Source organism: Aythya ferina, assembly GCF_964211825.1.
Source record: "Aythya ferina genome assembly, chromosome: 1".
NCBI classification, from domain to species: domain Eukaryota; kingdom Metazoa; phylum Chordata; class Aves; order Anseriformes; family Anatidae; genus Aythya; species Aythya ferina.
In genome coordinates, this window is record NC_140296.1 from 163,813,815 (window position 1) to 163,837,249 (window position 23,435).

Below are 23,435 nucleotides of genomic sequence, written 5' to 3' on the forward strand. Positions count from 1 at the left end.
AGTAGTGCTTAGAAGAGGTTGAAACTTCTTGTGGCTTTAACTGTCTAAACAGAATAAAAATACATTTGACTTTCAACAAAGCAAGTCCTGACATTGTAGTATTTATAGAAGAGGGGATGTCATGTTCAACATTAAAAATTGGAAATAAACTCGAAGATACTGTGGCTATGCTTGTTATGTTAAAAATGCTATCCCTGACAAAAGAAAACTCCAGAACTTTGTACAAGAAACAGGTTTTTGAGCAGGCACTATGGTTAGAGTTGATAAGAAATTTTAAGTGTGTTGGAACAGTCTGTGTGTCAAATGCACTGCAGAGTTCTCATATTAATAAAAATCAGGAAAAGGATGAGCTTTACTGCGGCTTTCAAAGGAAAAAAAAAAAAAGCATGTCTGAGAACTTTTTTATGCTTGTTTTAAGCACCTCTACTGTGTCAGTCTTATTTCCTGGATATAAAATTCGATTTTATAAAATTTTGACATAGGTTAGGCTTCTTCCATTGCAAAATGGTGGTGGTTCAGATTGATGTATTTTCTTGAAAATGTGAGAAATAAGCTCTGGAAATAAGTTCAGAGCTATCTTTTTCAGATAACTTAAAGGTCTGTGAGACAAGCGTGTGAGTATCAGAAGGTATTATTCGTTTGAGCTATACGTTTTCTGATAAAATTGAAGGACATTCAATAAAAGTTATGAAACTACTATTTAAAATCGATAGAGGCATTGTTTTCACAAAACTTGTATTAGACCAGTGATGTCACTGGTATGCCTGTAAGGCTGTAGTAGACAGAGCTAATTAGCAATGTACCTGCCTAGCGTCAGGACAAAAACAACTCGTAAATAGTGAAATTGCTTTGTAGGCAGGTGGTATATCATTGTTCATATAGCTGAGGTGTCACATGGTTTAACCTTTAGTATAACTTAACGTGCTGTCAGAGAAAGAATTTTGGAAAAAAATGTTGAAAGGCATTTTCCTCAGCAGAAGCAGCCTCTGTGCCCATCCTCACTTCCTTCAGAAAGCAGTTTTTCTTAATGCTGAAATCTTTACTTCCAAGAAAAAGGCATTATTTTGGAAGTACAAAGGTGATTTGATGATATTAGAGTTCTAAGCACTAGCCAATAGGTTTTTCATTACACTTCTGTATAATTTTTCATGGATAGGAACTGGTAAGTGAACTGCATGTTCATTTTATTAAGAGATGATGATAAACTCATTTTCTTTTTCCCTGTCTAGTATGATGAATTGGTTCCTGCATCCCTGACAACCAAATATGGAGGGTTTTATATCAACACTGGTACACTGCAGTTCCGCCAGGCATCTGACTCAGAGGATGAAGACTTCGCAGAAGATAAGAAGCATAGGCCACCTAAAGTGAGAGATTTTAATTATGCTTTTTATACAGCACTTAAAACTTAGTGGACACTCAGGAATATTTGATATGCTTAGGGTGTCTCAAATGAAGAGACTGAAAGCAGACTGATACGCAATACTTTTTTATGACAATCTCTCTTTTGTGGATGTTGTATAAACAGTTAGGAAATAACTCCTGACATCCACAGGTTGTTCAGTTGTTGAAGACTGAAGTCTAACTTCTTGTTGAGGCAGGCATGCAAGTTGTGTCTATCCATCTTAAATAAGTGACAGTTGATTCCTAAATTTTATAAGAATTTAATTACATATGATGAAAACGTAAGTTCTCTAACTGCTTTTGTAATTCTGCAGGAAAAAAAAAAAGGATTTGAAATTGTTCCTAATATTCAGCATAACACTTAAAGCAAAGTACCTGTTAAAATAAAATGAGAACATGGGAGTAGCTGTGTTAAAAGTACTTGTACTGTCTTTCACAAACAGCTTACTGTTCTGTGTGCTTAACTTTTTTCATAGCAACCCGTATGGTGCTGTGATTTGGATTTGTAACTAACACAGCATTGATAACACAGCAGCGTTTCAACTGTTGCTGCATAATGCTAGCACTGTTTGAAGATTCTTTTTCCCTACTCTGCCTTCCCGCTCTGCTTCAGCAAGTAAGCTAGGGATGGGCAAGAAGTTTGGAGGGGAAACTGCTGATGTAAATTAGTGAAAAATATATTCCATACAATACTACATTGTATTTTTCAGTGAAATTGGTAGCAAAAGGGCAAGTTCGGTTTTCCCAGGTGGCTGCTGCTCACGCTGGCTGGGTATCAGTCTGCCTATGCCTCCAAGTATTCTTCTTACTGAGAACGCTGAATTCAGTAACTTTTTTTTTAAACTGATGACAGAATTGTCAGTAAATGTAATTGCTGCTGTAAATGCAGGCGTACTGTTTGCCTTTACACACATCAGGATATTTTTCCTGACTCCAAATTGGAAAATGTAAGGAAAATGAAAGTTTTTTTTGCTGTAGAAGTGCTTTAGGATAGAAGAATCATTGTCCTTCGTTTAATCTGTTCTGTAGATAGCAAAGTTAAAAGAAAGCGAAGATCGTGGAATGAAGAAGCGCAAGCGGAAAGATGAAGGGACGGAAAAGGAGAAGAAGCCTCGGAAAATGAAAGTTCCTAAGCAGTTGGGGTAGGTTCCTTTCTTCAGATGAACTCCAGAATTGCGTATTAAGTTTGGTTTTGAGATTGCATGTGGTAGCAAGTTTATCATCGCTGTTCAGGATACTGTAATGTTAAGCTGTATTTAGTAGCTAACAGGTTTTGATTTTGAATTTTTTCTTTCTTAAGTAAATCCTATGAACTAACTTTCTTCTCCCCTAAAATTCTGAATGAAGAGTTAAACAAGGAAAGATGAATTATGGAAAACATGGAAATGTTGATTCTATGAATAACATTATCCATCATTGTCCTACCCACAGTTTTCTGACAGTAAGAATTGCATCTATCTTCTCCGCCTTCTAACGAAAATTAATTTCTTATCCCTAGGTTTTTATTCTGGGAAACTGTAAACATACCTTGATTATTCTATGTGTTTCTTAACACAGGAAAACACTCAAAGGTATTCTGAGGTTAGCATGGAAGGATTAAGATGATGGGTTTTTAACTGGCTTCTGAAAAATTGTCCTTGAGTGAAAGTTGTCTTATTACGAATATTCAAGTTGGTATCGAAAATTTGTTGATAGCATTTTTTATTAAGGTGTTGAACTGGGGGGAGATGTTCAGTTGAGTAGCATATGAATGTTGACCCTGCATGTCAAAATTCTTAGCGGTGAAGAGAATTACTTTAACATATGCAGTGTGTCTAAACTTAAAGCAACCTGCCACTTGCTCTTCAGTTAGAGAGGCAAGTTCTAAGTGTTTTAGTGTACCCGTAAGTTTAACAACTGTGCCAACTTCTCCACAATTGAAGTCTTGCATACATTAAGGTAAATCTCATTTACTCTAAACTTAGTGTGCCCACAAAAAAAAATCTGTTGAACATGACATCACATGACAAGCAAGGGTTTGAGATGATTGGTACAAGAGTCTGAAGATGGACACACAAAGTACTTGTTTCCTGTTGCTAACTTTTTAATTGTACTAAACTCCCAAATTTTTCAAGGCTATGTGACCTTTAACAGTCACATGCATTCTAATGAAATATTTTTTTCCTCTACAGAGTAATGGCCTTAAATTCACACAAGTCTGAAAAGAAGAAAAAGAAATTTTATAAAGACTCACTCTCTCTGGCTGCCATGATCCGTAAATTTCAAAAGGAGAAGGAAGCCATGAGGAAGAAGGAATCTAGTCCAAAACCTCCAGTGACTATTGCAACCTCTACCCCTAGTAAAATTCCTTCTTCCTCTCTCAGTGCAGGAAATGATATCTCTGACTTGAATCTTAGGATCAACGATCCTGTCCTCTCCATTTTTGGTAGCACAAATGAACGTGAGCTCCTGCAAGAAGCTGAAAGTGCCCTGGAGATGTTGGGAGACATTGACTTTGACAAGTTGCTTGATGGCACTTCTGATGGCAGCCCAGTATCTGAGCTGTCAGGAGAAAATGGAAATGTCACTCAGGCAACCTACACCTCTCAGGTCATGACACCCAAGCAGGTGCCTGCCCTCCCAGAAGGTCTGCCTATGCTACTTGAAAAGCGCATTGGAGACCTTCGAACAGTAAGTATGAACTCAATGATGAGGGAATGCATTGAAGGATCTGAGATAATGAGGAAGAATTACTAGGGTCTGAGTTACCATCATTGAATTGCTGGTTGAAATGCTAAAAAAAAATGTAGAATTGATATTAATGTCAGTCTTAATGGTTGTATTTATACTCCTGAAAATGGGCATAGATGATGCAGGTCAATTGTTGAAGCAGTGTTTATTTCAGAGGAGACGTGGTTTTCTCCTATATCTTGCATGTACAAGAACTTGTGATGTTTTTTCCAGAATGGGAATATCAGTGTTATTTTAAATCGAATTATTAGTCAGTAAAATGAATTTGTGCTTCCTCAATTAGTTTGAAAAAACCCAAAATACTATTGCAGCTTGTGATCTAATGTCAGTCTGGAATTCTGCCTTTATAACACAAAATGATGTTAACTTGACAGTTCAAAAGGAGAAAAATAATATATTCTTTTGGAAGGTTGGAATGGAGCCCAAACTTCTCAAATACTAATAAAAAGTATTAAATTCCCAGCTTACAAACATTCCTACAGCTTATTGAAAGGGGTCAGAGCTGATAAGGTATTATATGCTCCTTGTTTCAGTTGTGGATGTTATCTTAAGTTGAGAATAAATTTGTTGTTTGATTGTTCAGATTCTGATTTTATCTATTAAGCTTTTCCTTACTCAGAATAAGTTTTGAAGTAGTAGTTGAACTTTTTTTTTCCATTAAAATAGTTAAACAGTAGCAGAGCTTGCTTTGCTACCACTTAATGATAACCATAATGCTTATCTTAGGTGTATGCAAATGTTTTGTAGTGTTGTTAGATGTTTTAAAATGTACTTGTCTAAATATAGACAAGGATTAGTATTCTCTGAAATCAGATGATTTTGCCTACCTTTTGAATTTTCAGATTCTTTACTGTGAATGAGCAATAGCTTTCTAGCAAAACAGCAGTAGAATTGGATTAGACCAAGAACAAGGAAGTGTTTGTTAGTGGCCTTCCCAAAGTTCATGCTGCTTCAGTGCTTTTTAAAATAAATAAAAAACCCATGCAGTTGGAAAAAAAAAAAAAAAAAGCTTTAATTCAGTGGTTCTTGGAAAACCTAACTCTACAGTCTTATACTTTTGAGCATGTTTTCTGAAAGTTTAGCCCTTGGTGAGCAGAGCAAGTCTACACATAGATTTGGGGAAGAACTAGACTGTAATGACTTAAGGGTTGCAACTTCCTTATCAAATTGCCATCAACAGACGTTACCGGTGAGGGAGAAAATCTTTTTAGAAAGGAGAAAAAAGAAAAATGGCTCCTGTACAGTTTTTTCCAGACACTTATCAGGCTCATACTTTTAGTGCTCTTTAATGCAAAGAAAATTAAGAATCTGTAGACTAAAGTCAGTTCCATGAATGAAGTTGTTAGGTATCTAGATAAGATTAAAAGTAAATAAATAAATTAGAAAGCCACTGATTGTATATAATGAACACTTCCTGACCTGCTCTTGTAGATTAATGTCTTCTGGTCCCCTCAGTGTGCAATTCTGAACTACAGACAACATTGCACACAAGGAGGGAAGTAGTGGATATGCTACTTTCTATTGTGATGGTAGCTGTCAAAATAATCTGTCTGTGGAACAACAACAAAAAAAAATGATAGCAATGTGTTTCTTGAGTCTGGTGTAGTTTGCTTCAAAGACCAGCAACACCGTTTAGTATAATAGCTTAATGATGAAATTAGCTTTAAGATCTCCCTGGGAGAGAAATGTCAAAGCATCTTTCCTTCCACTTTTATATAAACCATAAGGTAATAATCCTTGTTTTAATTATCCTTAAAGACACTGGATTTAATACTTTCAAACTTGTCTTTTTGGTATCTTTATCACTTGTAAACATCTATAACCTTTCTTATTTTTTTAGCAGAGCAAATCCTTCAGTAATCTTAAAACAGATAGTACCATCCCCTCAGCAGCTGACTGTACAGTAGAAAGTAGTGAGCGGAGTGCAGTACTTACAGGAACTAAAAAAAACTCTGGTATATGTTCATGACTGAGATGGTAAAGCATTCAAGACGTTTGGTTACCTTACAGTTTCTGGATGGAGTAACAGACCCCTGTTTCCCTATGCAGTATAGAGTTTACATTCCTAGAAAATACTTAAATGACCCATGTATGTTTGAAATTAACAGAGAATAAGAAGAGTAAGTATTTAATAGTAATAAAGGAATGTGGTCAAGTTAATGCTTGAATTTGTAGTTTTTTAGCTATGTTGTTACAAGTTGATAACAAAATTTTTAAAGACCAGATTAAAGAGCCTTTTTAATTTGAATATTCTGTCACATAGCATGTTGACTGCCTCTAATGTTTGTCAGTTGATATGATAATACCACACTTGCATACATTTTTGCATGAATATCCTTTTCAAGCCCTTCAAATACACTCTCATCCCAGTGCTAGAATATCTTAAGACAACAAGCTTCTCAGTGTTCGTTCTTTTGACTTTCATAAATCTGCAGAGTAAAGTGACACTGGAGAGGAGATTTTACTGATTTTTGTTGAATTGTTGAGCAGTGCAGGGAATTGACTTGGCTTTTTCACATGAGCTGTCATGGTTTGTGGAAAATATAAGTGATAGGAGCAAAGACAGTGATTCTGCATGGGCATTCCTGAGAGACCAGGGAAATCTTCAAAAAAAAAAAGTATGTGTAGGAATAATCTTGTTTTTTTTTTTTTTTTTTTTTTTTAATTTCGTGAGTCAGGAAAAGACCAGAGAGGAATACAAAAGAGTTAGTGGAACAGAGGTTTTCCAGTTTTCACTCCTAGTCTAAAGATAGAGAGTATGCTGGACAGCACCAGAATAGAGGGATGATGCAAGGGAATTGTGTAGAAATTGCAGGGTTGAGATGGATCTAAGAAAGCTGGAAAGCTGTAACTGGGCAAGGCACATTACAGACAAACAAAGGAAGAGAGTAGGAAAGTGTTGATGAGTCATACAGGCAAGAGCATCAAGCAATGCTCCTCCTTTTAAAGTCATCAGTGATCATGATGTTGCTGGCTCTAAGCTAATAGAACAGCTCTTCTGTTTTTTTCTCTCCATGGTTATTGAAAAGACTAGTATGTTAACATCAGTGATCCAGGCAGTTTCTAAATAGAATGATTGCTTGCACTGGAGCAAGGAGTATTTATTTGAATATAATAGTAATTCTCATCTCTTTTCTAAATAGCTGAGTGTGGTAAGATTTTTTCCAAGTTTAAAAACAGAAAACAAGAAAATTATATAGCTGTTAAAGTAAAGATACAAATGCTTTGGGGATAAAATGAGCTCTGTGAACCTTTTGTTCTTTATTGCTGTATTTTCAGGCCGCCAAGATGTTTGATGAAGAAGGCAGGAAGAAGTTTTTCACACAAGATATGAATAATATTCTGCTGGAGTAAGTGCTTATCTGTACAACCTTCCCTTTTTGGAAATGGGGTGAAAGGAAAAGTACAGAAGAGGAAGTATTAATGAGGTTGTTCCAACAAAGCCATTAAAAGTCAATGAAGGTAGATCAGTCTAAGCTAGTTACTAGCTAAAGAGACTTATATATGAATACAACTCCTGTCATGACTATCTGTCTGTCTTTATCCACTGTAAAGTGTTTTGTAGTGCCCTATGTCCTTGACTTCATGTGTAAAATACAACAAAATTGCCATTTTTTCTTCCTGTCCCACATCTTCATAAATCAAAACATCTTCAGTTTTCATAAAGAAAAATGCTGACTATTCTTACTCTGTAATCCTTCAACTAAACGTTTAATATAGAGGGTTCTATGCTCTTAATACTAAGGAACAAAAAAGTAACCTCTAGAAGACAAGCAGCCAAAATTTTATCAAGATTGATGTGCGATGGTGGGAGTAAATACAATTTGTAAACACAGTATTCAACATTGCCAGGGAAGTATGTATCTGAAAGTCTTTTTCGAGTGGTTTCTTGCCATTAAGACTTCCTCCTTTGCTCAAAATTTAGTTTAACATACCTAAAAATGTGTCCCAAGCTGCTATTTCTGGTATGCATAGCTAAAATCTGTTATGCATACAAAGCTTCCTTAGGTTTTTGTTCAGTTGTCATCTTCATCTTGGAGTACCTCACTGGTTGGCTGTCTCTTGTTTGTTTGTCAGTATTGAGCTACAGTTACAGGAGATAAATCCTGCCATCCGCAATGGAGTGTACTCTCACCTTGAGGCTTTTGTGCCATGCAATAAGGACACACTGATAAAGCGTCTGAAGAAGTTACACCTCAATGTCCAGGTAATGGGGGGGAGAGTAGCTCCAGTGTGAGTCAGTTATGTATCAGTAAGGAAAGAATGCAGAAGAGAAGAGCAACAGCCCCCACTGTCTGTAGTGAAGCAAAAGATTTTGGAGCATTTGCTAGATCAGCATAAATGCTTTTTTTCCTGTGTGAGTGCTCTTGTCACTACTTAAAGAACAAATATTTTAAGTATTTCAGACCTTTTTATTTGAGAATGAAATGCTTTCATCTTGAAAGCTGGATAGAGGGTAGATATCAAAGTAACAGAAGTAGAAAGCCACAATCATGGTTATGACAAGTTGTAATTGCTATTGCATTTATTTTTGTGCCAAGAAAAAAAAGGTGGATTGATAATTGCCTATATTATTTGTGCAAATATACTGCTTTTGTGACCAAGTCTTACAAGTCCTTTATCAAGTCCTTTATATCTCATTTGCAGTTGCTTTTTCCTTAAAGAATGTGTGTTTCTCTCGGATAAAAAAAAAAAAAAGGTATCCGTGATTTGAAGTATCCTGACCTGGTTCTTTAGATGAGAATCAGGACTAAATCTTGCAGAGGATCTGATGATCATGTATGCAGAGAACTCAACCTGCTTAGAGGGAATAAGGTTTCATATGCTATTTCTAAATTAAGCATTAAGGTATAACCACACATAGCATCCTAGTTCTTCTCAGGAAACAGTTATGATTAAGAATGTGAAGTTAGAATATGTGGGAAGATAATTTAACACATGTAGGGAAGTATATAGTACGATATCACTTTAATGTTTGGAGTTCTTAATATTTGGAGATGATACTATAAATGGTCCTTACTTTTGAGGTATGTAAATTACATTTAATAATAATAATCTATGCACAGACAATAATAATGATCCAATACATAGATTTTCATCATTACCAAGATGTTTTTATACCACAGGTTTTTGGAAACTTGATTCATCAGATACTTATTTACAAGTGTTGAAATGATCATCAGTCAAGTCATCTTGCTTTTTACCTCAAGTTTTCTTCCCTATTTTTATTAGAAAGGATTATTTAATGAGGTTGTGTCATAATGTTTTGGGATATTTGTGGCTTGTTTCCTTGTGCCTATCTTTCATCATTTCTGGTCTCAAGATTTCATTAGTTGTACGAGAGATTTCAAGTATATGCATTTTCTATAACGCTATTGCACCTCACAGGATTCAAGTATCACGTGGGCAAGTACAGCTGCAGTCAATAGCTAGTACTGGAAATACTGCCTGTTGGGAGTGAGGGGAAAATTTCTGTGAAACTTTCTGAGAAGACCTTTACATTACATCTAGTAGGACTACTTCAGTGTTTCTTTTTTTCACAGGATGACCGCTTGAGAGAACCACTGCAGAAGTTGAAACTGGCTGTCAGTAATGTCATGCCTGAACAGTTATGCAAATATCAAGAGGATTGTCAGGCCCGCAATCAAGCTAAGAATGCCAAGTGGGTATTTCTGGAGTCTGTACATTTCCATTCTAGAGCTTACCTGGAAGCTTGTCTCAATGTTATTCATTCTCTGAGTTCTGCCAAGTACTCAGCTCCAGTTTACAGGTGCCTGTAAGCTGAGTTGTGCAAAGTAGCTGGTATTATCTAAGTGATGTTATCACCGGACTTCAGAAAAAAAATCCCATTAACTGAATGAAATAGATCTTGAGGGAAAGAAATTGTAAACTGTGAGAAGGATACCAGAGATACTCAATGTGATGGATTAGTGGAGGGGAAGTAGGAGGATGGTGTGTCCAAGTTCGTGATTATCTTTTGTTCCTTTATATTGCAGTTGTTTCCATAAGAGTTAGCTGACTTTAGACTTGGAGAAGCATTAGTAGATAGATCAGCATCCTTGACAACATCCATACAGTGTGTCCTTTTCACTTGTACTTGTCTTTGAGGACTGTGAAGCAGTGAGGAGGGGAAGATGAGCTGTTTACCCTTTCAGGAAGGGTATAATGAGAATCTGAAGACAGGTCTTTTTTTTTTTTGTTTACTGACATTTAACACAACACTCCTAATTAAATGTTTTGTCTGTAGTACAACTATAAAGTAAACAATTGTTCTAAATATAGGTCGCAAGCAGAAGATGAACGAGAGAAAAATGGATCAGAGGAAGATGATGATGAGAAACCTGGAAAGAGGGTTGTGGGGCCCAGAAAGAAGTTTCATTGGGATGACACAGTGAGGTGAGACAAAACTACCTTTGTCATCAAAGTTTTTCACTGACTTCATACAGGTGTGTGTGTGTGTTTTACAACATGATGGTGTTAAATAATTGTTCTTGGAAGAGCGTCATAGATTCTTATATGAAATGCTGAATTCTCTGTTTCCTTAGAGTAGATTTTACTGCAAAATGGGATTATCTAGATTTCAGCAATTTTAAGCGGGGTTTTAAGCAGCCAGAGCCCTTTAACTTAGAACTTGCATGGGAAATTACTAATTTAGTTTTAGAACAAATAAAAATATTGAAAGGGGCTGGTGGGCTTCTCACATTGAATTTTTTTCATCCATAGTATGTTGTATGTTGAGACAGAGGGAAGTAATCTTCATGGAATATTGTATATATAATGGAATAAATATTTGTATGTATAAAATAGTACAACTAGGGCTGACCTGAAGGGAGCCATACTTAAAGATGAGATTTAAATTTGTTTTTTTCATTCACACGGCTTAGGAGGGTCAATGTTACTTAATTGTGTGCACTTTTATATCTTTTAAGGACAGTAAAATACAGCATCCTTGTCAGAAAGAATATTCCGTTGAAATAATTCAGTGTAGCGTGGATTTCACTTGCTTTCATATCACAGACATTTCCCATCTTAAACGAGGTCAAGGTAATAGTGAGCAAAGTGAAAGAAGATGTTTCAGTTATGAGGCAATGACAAAGATGTAAAACTAATTAAAAACGATGGGGAGGTGGGAAGGCTGAAAAGAGATAAGCCATGTAGTCTGTTGGAAACAGCAGCAGATCATACAGTGGTAAAGTTTATTTGGGGGAAAAAAGATTGGAGTTGAACTCTTTCTACAACTGCAAGTGGACAGCAGCTATACAGCATCAGTGCTTCCATGTCTCAGTCTTTTCACTAAGCTTTTGAAAAGGTGGTTTCTTTCAGTATATCTATCGTGTTTCTTTTTGCAGGTCTCTGTTGTGTAATCTTGTTAAGATCAAGCTGGGATGCTATGAGCTAGAGCCAAATAGAAGTCAGTCTGCTGAAGATTACCTCAAAACCTTTATGGAAACAGAAGTGAAACCACTTTGGCCTAAAGGCTGGATGCAGGCAAGGTAAGATACCTATTTTTTATATTTATTCCTTTTGGTGTTAAACTGTTTCTTGAGCTTTATTTATTGAGATAGGTTTGACTCAACAGTATACTTTAATGTTGTTTAAAACTTTAAAATGTCAGTGGAAATAGAATATTTAAAAAAAAAAAAAAAAAAGAATGAAAGTTTTTAATAAATTAGATTTGTCATCTTTGCAAGCCCAAGAGCTGAAAAGATGCTCTTCCTTGGAGATCTATTGCTTTTATCGTCTATTGGATAGTTAATTTGCTGAAGTTTATAACATAGTCCATGATGCTTCCTTGGAGGGAAATACTGAGAGGGAGAAAAAGGTAACTGGAGAGTTTTTCCTGTGATGTAAAATGATAAAGCCATGTTGCCAGTATGCTTTTAGTAGTCTGATAATGCAGTGTGATGTAGACTTCAGAATTATGAGTGGGAACTTCGAGGCTAGATTTTAAAAAAACATTTAAGATGTTATGCTCTTATTTTGTGCATGTATTTATGTGCATGTATTGATGCTACAGTTCAAAATAAATCAGCTTATTGATGAAAACTAATACTTGATCTATAATGACTTGTTAAGAGAACAACCGTGCAAAGGGGGAAAAATAAAGTGGGAGCAATAGTAATCAAGCAACAGAACTGTTGGCCTCAAAGCCCAAGTGTCAACCATCTCCTTATAGTGTGTTAAACTCGATGGTTAGAACTGGAACATAAACCATCGTTCCTTTCAGCAGTTCTGCCAGAAAGGTGGATGTTCTCATTTGTTAGTGAAAGCAAAAGAACTTTTTGTTTGAAGACCTCACAGCATCAGTACTGGGCTCGCTTCTGACAGGTTCAAAATACAATGTGATATAAATATATCTATATAATAATAAATAAATAAATATAAAAAAGCGGAAGGTAAAACCTCTCCTCACCCACTAAGGGAGGGGTTTTACCTTCTACTTAGATCCAAGCTACTTCCACAGTATGGCTGAGTTTGGAATGGACTGCTGGAGCTATTCTGGTCCAACTCAGCTGCTCAAACAGAACCAGCTGGAGCCCAGGACCACCATGTTCAGGTGGCTTTTGCACAACTGTCCTAAGCAACCTGCTTTCTGTCTAAAAGCCTGTTTCAAGCAGTAGTAAGCAACTTTGAAACAGGCAATGACCAGAATAAAATGAATTGGTCAAAAAGAAAAGTTTGTCAGAAGATGTGATGTAAGAAACAGAATTCTGGCTACAATGTGTACTAAGTAAATAATTTTCAATGAATTGTGTATGTAGGAAATAAATCTGTTTTTAAATCCTTTTTCTGTGAGGCAATAGTAAAAGTATTTTTCTTTGCACACAGAGGCTATATCAGTAATTGGGGGAAATGATGTTACAACATGGTATTGTAAACAAATTTCTACAGAAATGGTTCTAGATCTTCTGACTGGGGGAGTACTCTGCCTTGCTCTCTATTCAGGAAGTGACCTGTCAGAACTTGTAGGTAGCTGTGCATGGAAAAAGGAAAAGCAAATATTTCCTGTTGTCTCAGTGATAACTCCTAATATAAAATGTATTGTTCATATGCTGGATTCCCATTTATTTTGGGGGGGATGCTAAGGTAGAGATCATGATGAAGGCTTATATTTTTTAACCTTTGTATATGGCCTTGTGTAAGAAGAAACTGTGAAATGGAGAAAAAAATCAGTAGGTCATTTTTAACGTGAAATGCTGGTGTATTTCGTAGGGAATGCTTACAAATCAGAGTAGGCCTATAGTACTAGAACTTTGTGAGCTCAGACCAGAGGAAAATTTTCTTGCCTTTCCAAAGTTAATGTATTACGTTCCGCATTCTTTATTGTAGAAGCATGAGGTATAGATATGCCTGAACTGCACCAAGTTCATTTCTTTATGTGTATCACAACTGTAGTGTAGCTCTGTCACATTACTTTTCTGTGTATAATTTCCATACTCAGCCTCCTAAGATTCTCTTACTGATATTCATGGATTTAAATAAATTCTTTTTTATCCTTAAGAATTTCAAAGCCTTTTTAGATAACATAACCCATTTATAAGTGGGCTGTGTATTTATTCCACATCTGTTTTTAAAAATGCCTGCGATATAAATGTGTATGTTTAAAAGAAGTGAAAAGAACAGAAAGGTTTTTTCTAAGAGTTTCTCTTTTCTTTTGAGATGGTCTTGCAAGTGGGCTTGCAGCAAACAGCACTTTGAAATCATGTCACAGAGGCAATCTCATCCTGACCTCTTTCATCAGCTGTTACAGCTTAAATACACGTATGCAGTGGAGTGATTGTTTTCTAAGCGTGTTCTTGCTGCCTTTCTTTGTACTGTATCTTTGACTTCTGTTCCTGTGGCAGTTACGCTTTGTCTTAAACGTTTAAGGATAATGTCACAAATTACTGGTGTCTAGAATGCCCCCAAAATGAAAAAGATCAAGGAGTAGACAAAGCACCAGGCAGAAGGCATGGAGGAAAATATTTTGGCAAAGCCAGATAGGCCAGAAAGTGGCACATGACACTTGTAATGAGGAAAGTTCCTTCTGTTTTCTGATGTTTTTCATAGGCGTTCAGTAGTCTTTGACGGGGAGCAGTGTAATACAGATATGAGGTTTGTAGATACCTGGATTTTTTTCAGAATTGTTGCAGCTCTCCAGGATGTGTTTTCAGTGGTGAAAAGCTCTTGTTTAGACAGCTGTTCATGATGTGATCAACATGATGGCAGTGATGTAGAGAAATCTTGTCTATTTTAGTTTGTCTACCTGGAAGCAGCAAAGGGGGAGTGAGTTTTCATTAACTGTCCGTTTATAGCTGCATTTGGATAGCAAGCTGTAGTATAGATTCAGGTCAGGAATTGTTCTCACTTCCCAGAGCAGGAGTTGCTAACATTATTGCGGCAACTCCTGCCATTTGTGGAGCTGTATTGCTGGCTCTGTAGAAAAGTACGTGTGTAAATGCAGTGTAAAGTCGCAGAAATGGTACTCAGTGGCCTATACAAAATACCGAAGACAACTAGACACAAGCTTGTTTCCTGTGTTCTAACTTTACTATAGTAAGCTTAAAAAAAAAAAAAATCTGCAAAACCCAAACCTGTGTTCCTGTGTTCAACATGTAAACATGTATGTAGAGGAGCTTAAAAAAAAAAAAACTTAATTTGCAATTTGAAATATCTTTTAGCCCTTGAGGACAGAGAATTCAAAATGTTGTTATTCTGTCCTGCTGGAGGAGGTGATACTGTATTATGTAAACTTCTTGGCCATTGATACACACATTTTGTATGCATACTTAACTGTTTTTTTACATAGCATTCTTCTGTTTATGCCTGTAACTCCACCATGGTAGCAATACAGACAAACTACTTGCTGGCTACTTTGGGGACAGATAATCAAGGGATTCTTCTAAAAATTCAAGAGTACCCTTGTATGAGGAGGTCATATGTTGACTGTCCCTGTAGAATCGCCTTACGTTTCTTTTCTCACCACTCTTCCAGGATGCTTTTTAAAGAAAGTCGGAGTGTTCACAATCACCTCACTGCTGCTCCGTGAGTATAGTATTGACAACTTACTAATATCTGTAGTTCATAGTATCTCTTCCCATCTTCATGTAATTTCTTTTTGGACAGAGGGGAGAGAAGGGAGATACTTTGGGATTTGTTTGAAGACATTTGTTTTAAGACTATTATAGATATTGTCAGTTTAGATAAAGCTCTGTTAAGATAAACTCCTAGGATTCTGAGAGGCTGAAACACCTTCATACTCTAAAGCTTCTCTAAATTTAGAAAGTACAAAACAAATACCTTAACCTGATACACATCAGGTTATATCAGCAATTCAGTGAATTTTGCATGATACATGACAACAATGGATTAACCATGTGCTTGCCCCCCGCTTTATTTTAAGAGTCTTTATTTTTTTCTATTTCAAGAATGCTTTTTTTATAAAAGCTGTACCACAGTGGTCATCTTTCTAGTTTACTGGGATATAATCAGGGTGACAGTTGAAAATTAAAATTACTTGTTCTTCGTCTTCTGATGCACATTTATCTCCTCTGCTTTCTTCTGATTTAGGGCAAAGAAGAAGGTGATTCTGGCACCTAAACCCAAAGTGAAGGTAAATGTCTGACTTCTATATGGCCATTTGATACAAACAGTTTCTTGCCTCAGTTCCAGGAAAAAAATATCTATCAGAAGGGTTAGCTAGTAAATGCTAATTTAAGGAAAATGCTGTAAGAGCTTATTGGTTTAAAGCACGGATTACCAAGCTAAGTAATACAAGAGACTTCTCTGTATAGCTTTGTGATATTAAGCTTACATAGCTTTTTGAAAATTGACTATGAAGAAGGAAATAGTTCCATCAAAGTTCCCTTTTTTAATATGTGGTTTGTTTGCTTTTGGCTTGTGTTAAATTCGGCAACACTGGAAAAATGTATGGTTGGGAGGATAGCATAGATTGATAGAGGTTTTCATTAGACATGATGAGGTGTTGTCTTAGCCTAGGAGCAATTTTTACTTAATGATCAGATTAACTATCCTGTTCTTCACAGCAGAGATTGTTCTTAACTGTGGGGGGCACTTTTGTATGTGGACCAACAGCACTAGACTTTAAAATACAAACATTGGAATAGCACACAAGTATCTGACGTCTAGATATCTATATCTTAATATAAAAAATTTCAGGTCTTGGTTCCACTGAATGTACAGAATAATAGTATTAAATGAAAGAGGACTTTGTATCTATTCCAGAAAGGCTATTAAACTTGTCTTTTCTTATCTCTTCATTCTCAGGACTCCAGTCCAAAGAAAGAACAGAAAACGTGTACGTCTTCAGTCAATTCAACTTGTGCTACTACACTGAGTACCAGCGCACCTGTCTGCACCCCAGCCAGCTCTAGCTGCACGCCAGCTCCAGAGACTATCTGCTTGGACGACTCACTGGATGAAGACCTCTCTTTCCACCCACCATCACTGGACTCCATTTCTGATGCTCTGGCAGTTATCAATAATGGTGCCAAGGGATCGCCTCTTGGATCCACCATAGAGACACCAACATCCAGACCTCGCCCTGGGCTGAGGGAAGAGAAACTGGCAAGCATTATGAGCAAGTTGCCCCTGGCAACTTCAAAGAAAGTAGAGCCCACTCAAGCACCCCATTCATCAAGTCTTATTGCTGGTCACACGGGGCCAGTACCAAAGAAACCCCAGGACATAGTTCACACTGGTATCTCTTCAGGCCTTATTGCTGGATCTTCAATTCAAAATCCTAAGGTTTCCTTAGAGCCTTTGCCAGCCAAGCTACTTCAGCAAGGACTACAGAGGTCAAGTCAGATCCAAGCTGCTTCTTCCTCTTCACAGACCCATGTTTCTTCCTCTAAGACCCAAGCAGCTATTTCCACCTCCTCTCAAAGACCCAAGGATGCTAGTATCTTGGTATCATCTTCTGAGATTCAAGGAGGTTCTTCCTCAGCATCACAAATGACAAAGGTGCACCAGCATTCAGCTGTACAGCAGAAATATGTGTCTCCTTTACAAGCAACTATTAGTAAATCACAGACCAATCCAGTGGTGAAATTGAGCAGTAATCCCAAACTGACGTGCTCATCACCAGTCATCAAGGCTCAAGAGAAGTCTGTAGTATATCGCCTGCCTTTGTCTAACCCCTCATCTGGAAGTGGCTCTCAAGTATCTCACCCACTGGTTTCTCGGACAACATCCAGCACCTCTACCTCTAGTAACTATTTAGCCAAGGCTATGGTGTCACAGGTTTCTTCCCAGGGTTTCAAGCCTCCCTTCTCCATGGCTGCCTCTCCTAAACCTGCTGCCTCTCCCAAGCCCACTGCATCTAAGCCCTCTGTGACACCCAAGCCCAATGCATCGCCTAAATTTTCATCTAAGTCCACCTCATCCCCCAGGCCTGCAACAACACCCAGTTCTTCCAGTTCAAGTGCACTAGTTTCCCAGAGTAGTCACTCCAGCAACAACCCCCTTCATAAACAAACCAGTGGTGTAAATATCAGCAGGCAGTCTCCCACAATGAATTTGCTGCCCTCTAATCGCACCTCAGGCCTTCAGCCTGCAAAGAACCCTCAGGCTTCTTCAAAATTGCCCAACTCTTCTCCTTCTGGAACTGTTGGTAAAAATAATTTGGGTGGAGTTGGAATGAATGTACCTGCCAGCAGAGGCAGTAACCTTAACTCAAGTGGAGCTAGTAGGACTAGTCTGTCTGGGGGAGCAGGAAGTGGAACACAGGGTGCTACTAAACAATTGTCAACTCCACACAGACCATCTTCTGCCTCAGGGTCTCCAGTTGTAGCAGCCAGTGTGCAGGTATGCATCTAACGCGTTTACATTTAAATCAGACATTAATATTTATCACGCTTTGAAAACAGGCTTACAATATCTTGATTTGAAAGTGAGTCACAAGGTTAATGTTTACACTTTACCTAGTATGAATGCTAATACTGATGAAACTAGTTCACGCTAGTAAACAGGTATTTCCAGCTGATGCGAAATCCAGGGGTCAGGGTGGAAGGAATCCTTACTGTAAAAGACTGGTTGGTGTGTAGTGTGAAACAGAACTCAATTTTGTCATTTTTTTAAGAACACTAGAAAAGGTGGGCTTTCTGTGGCTGTATTTTCAGGGAATGCAGTACTGTCTTGCATGATTAGATTTCTGTATTCTTGTGTATTTATTTATATTGATGGAGTTAACATGTAGAGCTATCTCGGTATGTTTGTTGCCAAGCTTTGTGGTTAGTTTGCAAAACTGGAGTTCAATTGCTTGTGGTTAGAGTGTAATGCAAGACATATTTAATATTTGCAAGGGCTTTTTTTTTTTTTTTTAGTATTTGTGATTAAGTATGTGTTTTATTTGGTAGGATTTAGTCAAATCGAATGAGAGGTCATTGATATATAAACTAGAAATTATTTAAAAGCTTGTGCAGAACTTTGGAGTTAAAAAGTAATATAAAACAAATATTTTGAAAATACTCTTTTTCTAAAACCTATGCAAACCTATTATTTGCCCAAAAGACAGCCTACTTTACCAAGCTGTGCTTTTTTCTTACTGGGAATGATTTAATTATTGAGAAGATTTTAGGTACTCCTCTGTTTTTATTGATCTCTCTGTTGTGAAGCATGCATAACTTAAGTAAAGTTAAGAAAGGCAACATCACTGCAAATCAAAACCTTGTTCTACTGCAAACCAGAAAAGCAATGCATTTATCTGAATGGTATACATACCTATTGTTTCATGGTGGTGGTGTGTACACAGCTTTTCATAATGCTTTATAATAATGTTTTAGCCTGATACCAGTTTTTCTGAGTACAGCTGAGCAACAGGAAGAAGATGACTTTCATGAGGCATTTCTGTGGTCTCTCAGCCTACAATACCTTAAGTCTGGTATGGTAAACGAGATGTCTAACAGGCTCTTATACAGCCTTCTCATTAATTTTGGGTACTTTGAATGGAGAGGAAAACAAACAAAAAATCACACAGTCCGTGTTCTGTGTAAGGGCCACAGAGGTATCACAAAGGGTCTACAGAAGAGCTGTGCCAGCTGTGGTGCACTTTTGGGTACTCCAGAAAGTGCCTGGAGGAAGCAAATGAGGCTGCAGCAAAAGGACTGGGAACAGAGTTTGAATCTGATGCAATTGTGGATATCCCATGGATATAGTTGCTGTGATGTGGAAGAAAATGTGAAATGGTTGTTGTAGTGCTTAAAGTTGATAGACATGGGAAATAAGTAGCAGTGTGTGGATGATGAGATGAATTCTGGCAAATCATTATTTTATAGAGACGCTGATCACCTGGGGAATGAAATGCATCTTGGCAGATAGTGATGTTGAAAAGAAGGACTGGTGAGAATGTGGTAGATAATCAATTATCACAGGTGTATACTGTAATACAGTAAAAGCGTTTTGGTATAATAGAAGGGGGCAAACAGATGGACTGAGCAGCATATAATATCACCAAGTTAATTGTGACTTCACACATGTTTTCTTCCTTGACACTTCAGAAGGTACTTTGATAACCTGAAACAGTTTTGGAGAAGTGGTACAAAGATAAAACATTCAATAAGACTTTTGCTACAGTGCAGACTGAGGCTCAGTCATTGTAGTATATTCAGGAGAAGATCAGAATCAAATTACTTCCCAGTCCAAGTACATTGAATGGGAAGAGATTTGTGATAACAGTACTTTTTTAGTCTTCCAGAATCTAATGGCTAGCTGGGTACAATGTACTAAGGAGTTACCCTTCTTAATACATTACATGAGACTGAAAGTGAATTTCCTTTCCGTTAAGGGCTTATAGATTTAATTCCTGATGCTGCTAATTAGAAGACAAGCTATATACAAGTTGCTCGTTAGAATCTACTGGTCTGCTTACATTGAAGATCAGACTAGATGATTTTGTGTTGGTAATAAAAATATGTTTGTAACTAGGAAAAGCTACATAGTGAATGGTTGTCATTTTTTGTGCATAGGCTTATTTTGAAATTAGCGCTTCCAAAGGCTAAAGAGAATAACCATGTGTGTTCTTATAAAGTCTTTCATACATGGTTTTCTACTTGTAGGATGGAGAATGTCTTAGAAGCTGTCATTCCTAAAATGACATATGAATACTTATTATGAACATCTGATCTGTAGTTGCTTAAATTTACAGGGATATGATTTTAAAATGTCTTAAGCAGTAACTTTTCTTTAGCAGCTTTCATCTAAACATCTTAAGACCGAACCTGGTAGTAGAAAATTTTTCTCACTGAGAGTTTTTATCACTTTGTTTCTGTAAACTAATACTATAGAATTCAATGAGATTTCATTTTCACTTTGAGCTCAGGTATTCATTAAAATTAGTTTTGGTTTTGTTTTTTAGTTAAGACTTGCATATCGAAATGCACAGGCTTGGAGTCCTGTTCAGTCTCTGAATCGTAATAGCTCAAATATCTGTAAAATATAAGCTTGAATCTGGTTTGAAATGCTTTCTATACTTCTTTTGTGATAGATAATTTGAGAATTGAACATTAACATATAGAATTACTGTATGTTTAGTGAATGGAATTGTTAAATAGGAATGAGCAGGACAGCTGCTAATTACAAAGGAATTGATGTAATTTGGGAGCTGTTGTAGCTAAAATATTCTGGCTTAATCTCACATTTTCTTAAACTACAGTGAATTTAACTTGCGACTTATGTAGGGTGGTGAGAATTTTCCTTCCGTGCTTGTTGTTGTAACACATGCACGTGTGTTTGTGTATGAACACCTACCTATGTGTGTATATATGTCTGCATCTCGGTAACTTAAATTTTGTCCTTTGAAGTGTGGTGGTTCTTAAGTAAGTTCTTAAATACAAATTGGAGTTTTCAGAAATCCTTACTTCTAAGTAACTTTAGAAATAGTTAGCATTGTGTTAAGACCCATATTTTGAGAGGGGAGAGTAACGTGCTTCTAAAGAACTTCGGATCTGCATGGGATATTTTAAAGGAATTTACCTGTGAGGCTGACAAGAAGAACAAGACAGATGAACCATGCTGTCACATGTGAACGTGAGATATAAGTGTGCTTGTTGAGCAGACAAATAGTGGGAACTGATCCTAGGTGGATAAGTAGTATTTATTAATATTGTAATGTCCTTTTTAACAGGACCAGACTTAACAGTAAATATTTAGTAAATATTTATATAAATAAGTAAATATTTATATAAATAAGTAAATATTTATATAAATAAGTAAAAATTCTTATCTCCTTAGAGGATAATACTCAAAGCTTTAAAATCTTGAAGTACTACTTTTCTCTGTACAGTCAACAGCAGGAGCATCATTACTGGCTAACGCCTCACCTCTGACGCTCATGGCATCACCCCTGTCCGTAACCAGTCAGAATGTGACGTCTGCACCATTAACTCCTTTTGGGATGCTGGGTGGCCTTGTTCCTGTGACCGTGCCCTTCCAGTTTCCCTTGGAGCTGCTTGGCTTTGGGACGGACACAGCTGGAGTGACAACCACCTCGGGATCTACCTCAGCGGCTTTCCACCACAGCCTAACTCAGAGTGAGTGGAATTCCTCATCACACTATGCTGTAGGGAAAGATGCTTGCTGAACGTGGAAATTAAGAAGGAAAGCCATTCAGTTCTGAGACACTTAGATTTGGTTCATGAAAATCCCTAAAGGAGAGTAAATGTGACTTCTCTGTTAAAACTTTATGTAATTATCCAGATGTTATGAATCACCTTTGACAGATGATTAACTTCACTGTTAAATTTATAATATATAACTGCTTTTGTACATGCATTTTTGGGTTAACTTCTTCCTCTATCTTCAAAAAGAAATGCACCTTAAGATTTTCTCAATTTCACCATACAGATATGAGACTTAATACTGTGATTCATCAAAATATCCTTAGCTCAGTAATGGCTTAGATACTCTGATACCAAACCATTTTCTTACAGGAAGGGATCAATCCAGGTGGGATTTATTATTTGCAATTGCTTAAAAGAATTTCTTTAAGCTTTTAATCTGTAGCAATTTTGGCCTTTCTGCCAAATGAGCTAGTATGAAGAGTTGCATCCCAATAGTAACGCATGATCCTTGTTCTGACTTTTGATTAACCATATGTGAACAGGTCTGTTTTTATTGACTTGTATACCAGCCATCAGAATCCTATCAGGTATTATTTTTTGTTGCTGTTGAGATGTCTTCAGAAATCTGGGCAAATTATCATGTTATGATAGCTTTAATTTTAAAAATAAAAGCTTCCTATTTTGCTAAGGCTGCCATGGTTCTTAAGATTTATTTTCCATCTTTGTTTTTCTCCTCCTTTTTACTCCAGACTTACTGAAGGGTTTACAGCCAGGTGCTCAGCACGCAGCAACGCTGTCTCACTCACCTCTGCCTGCTCACTTGCAGCAAGCTTACACAGGTAAAGATACATTTCTCTTACTACTTTTTTAACTTAACAGATTTATGCCCTAGACTGAAATGCATACACCAAATTCGAAATTGGTTTAGAGAAGACAAAACAGGAACAAGCTTTGGTAGTAGTGGACAGTGCACATTCTATTATAGCAGTATTTTTGGAACCCAAACACAAGTAGAAAAACAACATTCAATGCCAGACACTAAAAAGCTCAAAAATCTCAATATAATAAAATATTTTATTATAGCAGTTTGCAAAACGTAAGCATTCAAATTCAGCCAATAGAAGAAAAGGACTGCTACATACTAGACACTATCATGATTTTTGCAGACTGTATAGTCTATACTGGGAGGAAAATGGATTGTTTTTTCCACTACATCTTAATATCTCATCTTTCAGCTAGAAGCCTCTTCATGATTCTTGCAGTTGGGTATGCATGTGTGAATAAATGTGATAGTTTTGTAGTGGAAGACCAATCTTCCCTGGGAATCTTATGCTTTAAGTTACATATTTTTGATTGACAGGAGTAACTTGAAGTATAAAACCTTTCTCTGTTTGTAAAGCTTAGAGCTGAAAAACTATCATAAAATTATAGAAGGTGGCAGAGTGTGCTCCTTTATTTGCCAGTAAAGGGAGTACAAAAGGTGGCAGTGGCACAGTGGATTCTTTATACTGAATTTGCAGTACTTGGCTCCAGAACCAGGGCAGTGTTGTAAGAGGCTGTGAAAACAAACTAATCACTCATGTGATATCAACCTTGGTTTGTTTTGTCAGTGAGTACCGTGGATGGGCTTAAAATTCTCACAAAGTTAAGACTTCTAAAGAAAAGATTGATTTTTTTTTTTTTTTTTTGTAGTATCACAGGCTGCAACTTAAAATACCATGTCTCTAAACATCTTGGTGTAAA

The 23,435-nt window shown here is 36.9% G+C and overlaps 1 protein-coding gene across 1 annotated transcript in view; it reads left to right on the forward strand.

Annotated features, from left to right (window-relative positions):
- UBN2 (ubinuclein 2) overlaps positions 1-23,435 on the forward strand; it is a 45,463-nt gene that overhangs the window by 21,412 nt on the left and 616 nt on the right. The window contains exons 4-16 of the mRNA XM_084505570.1: positions 1,230-1,367; positions 2,434-2,546; positions 3,576-4,074; positions 7,414-7,484; positions 8,212-8,341; positions 9,678-9,796; positions 10,417-10,530; positions 11,484-11,627; positions 15,109-15,159; positions 15,685-15,727; positions 16,402-17,940; positions 21,416-21,662; positions 22,442-22,531. Coding sequence (XP_084361696.1) covers positions 1,230-1,367; positions 2,434-2,546; positions 3,576-4,074; positions 7,414-7,484; positions 8,212-8,341; positions 9,678-9,796; positions 10,417-10,530; positions 11,484-11,627; positions 15,109-15,159; positions 15,685-15,727; positions 16,402-17,940; positions 21,416-21,662; positions 22,442-22,531 — 3,298 coding nt within the window. The remainder of the gene's footprint in view (positions 1-1,229; positions 1,368-2,433; positions 2,547-3,575; positions 4,075-7,413; positions 7,485-8,211; positions 8,342-9,677; positions 9,797-10,416; positions 10,531-11,483; positions 11,628-15,108; positions 15,160-15,684; positions 15,728-16,401; positions 17,941-21,415; positions 21,663-22,441; positions 22,532-23,435) is intronic.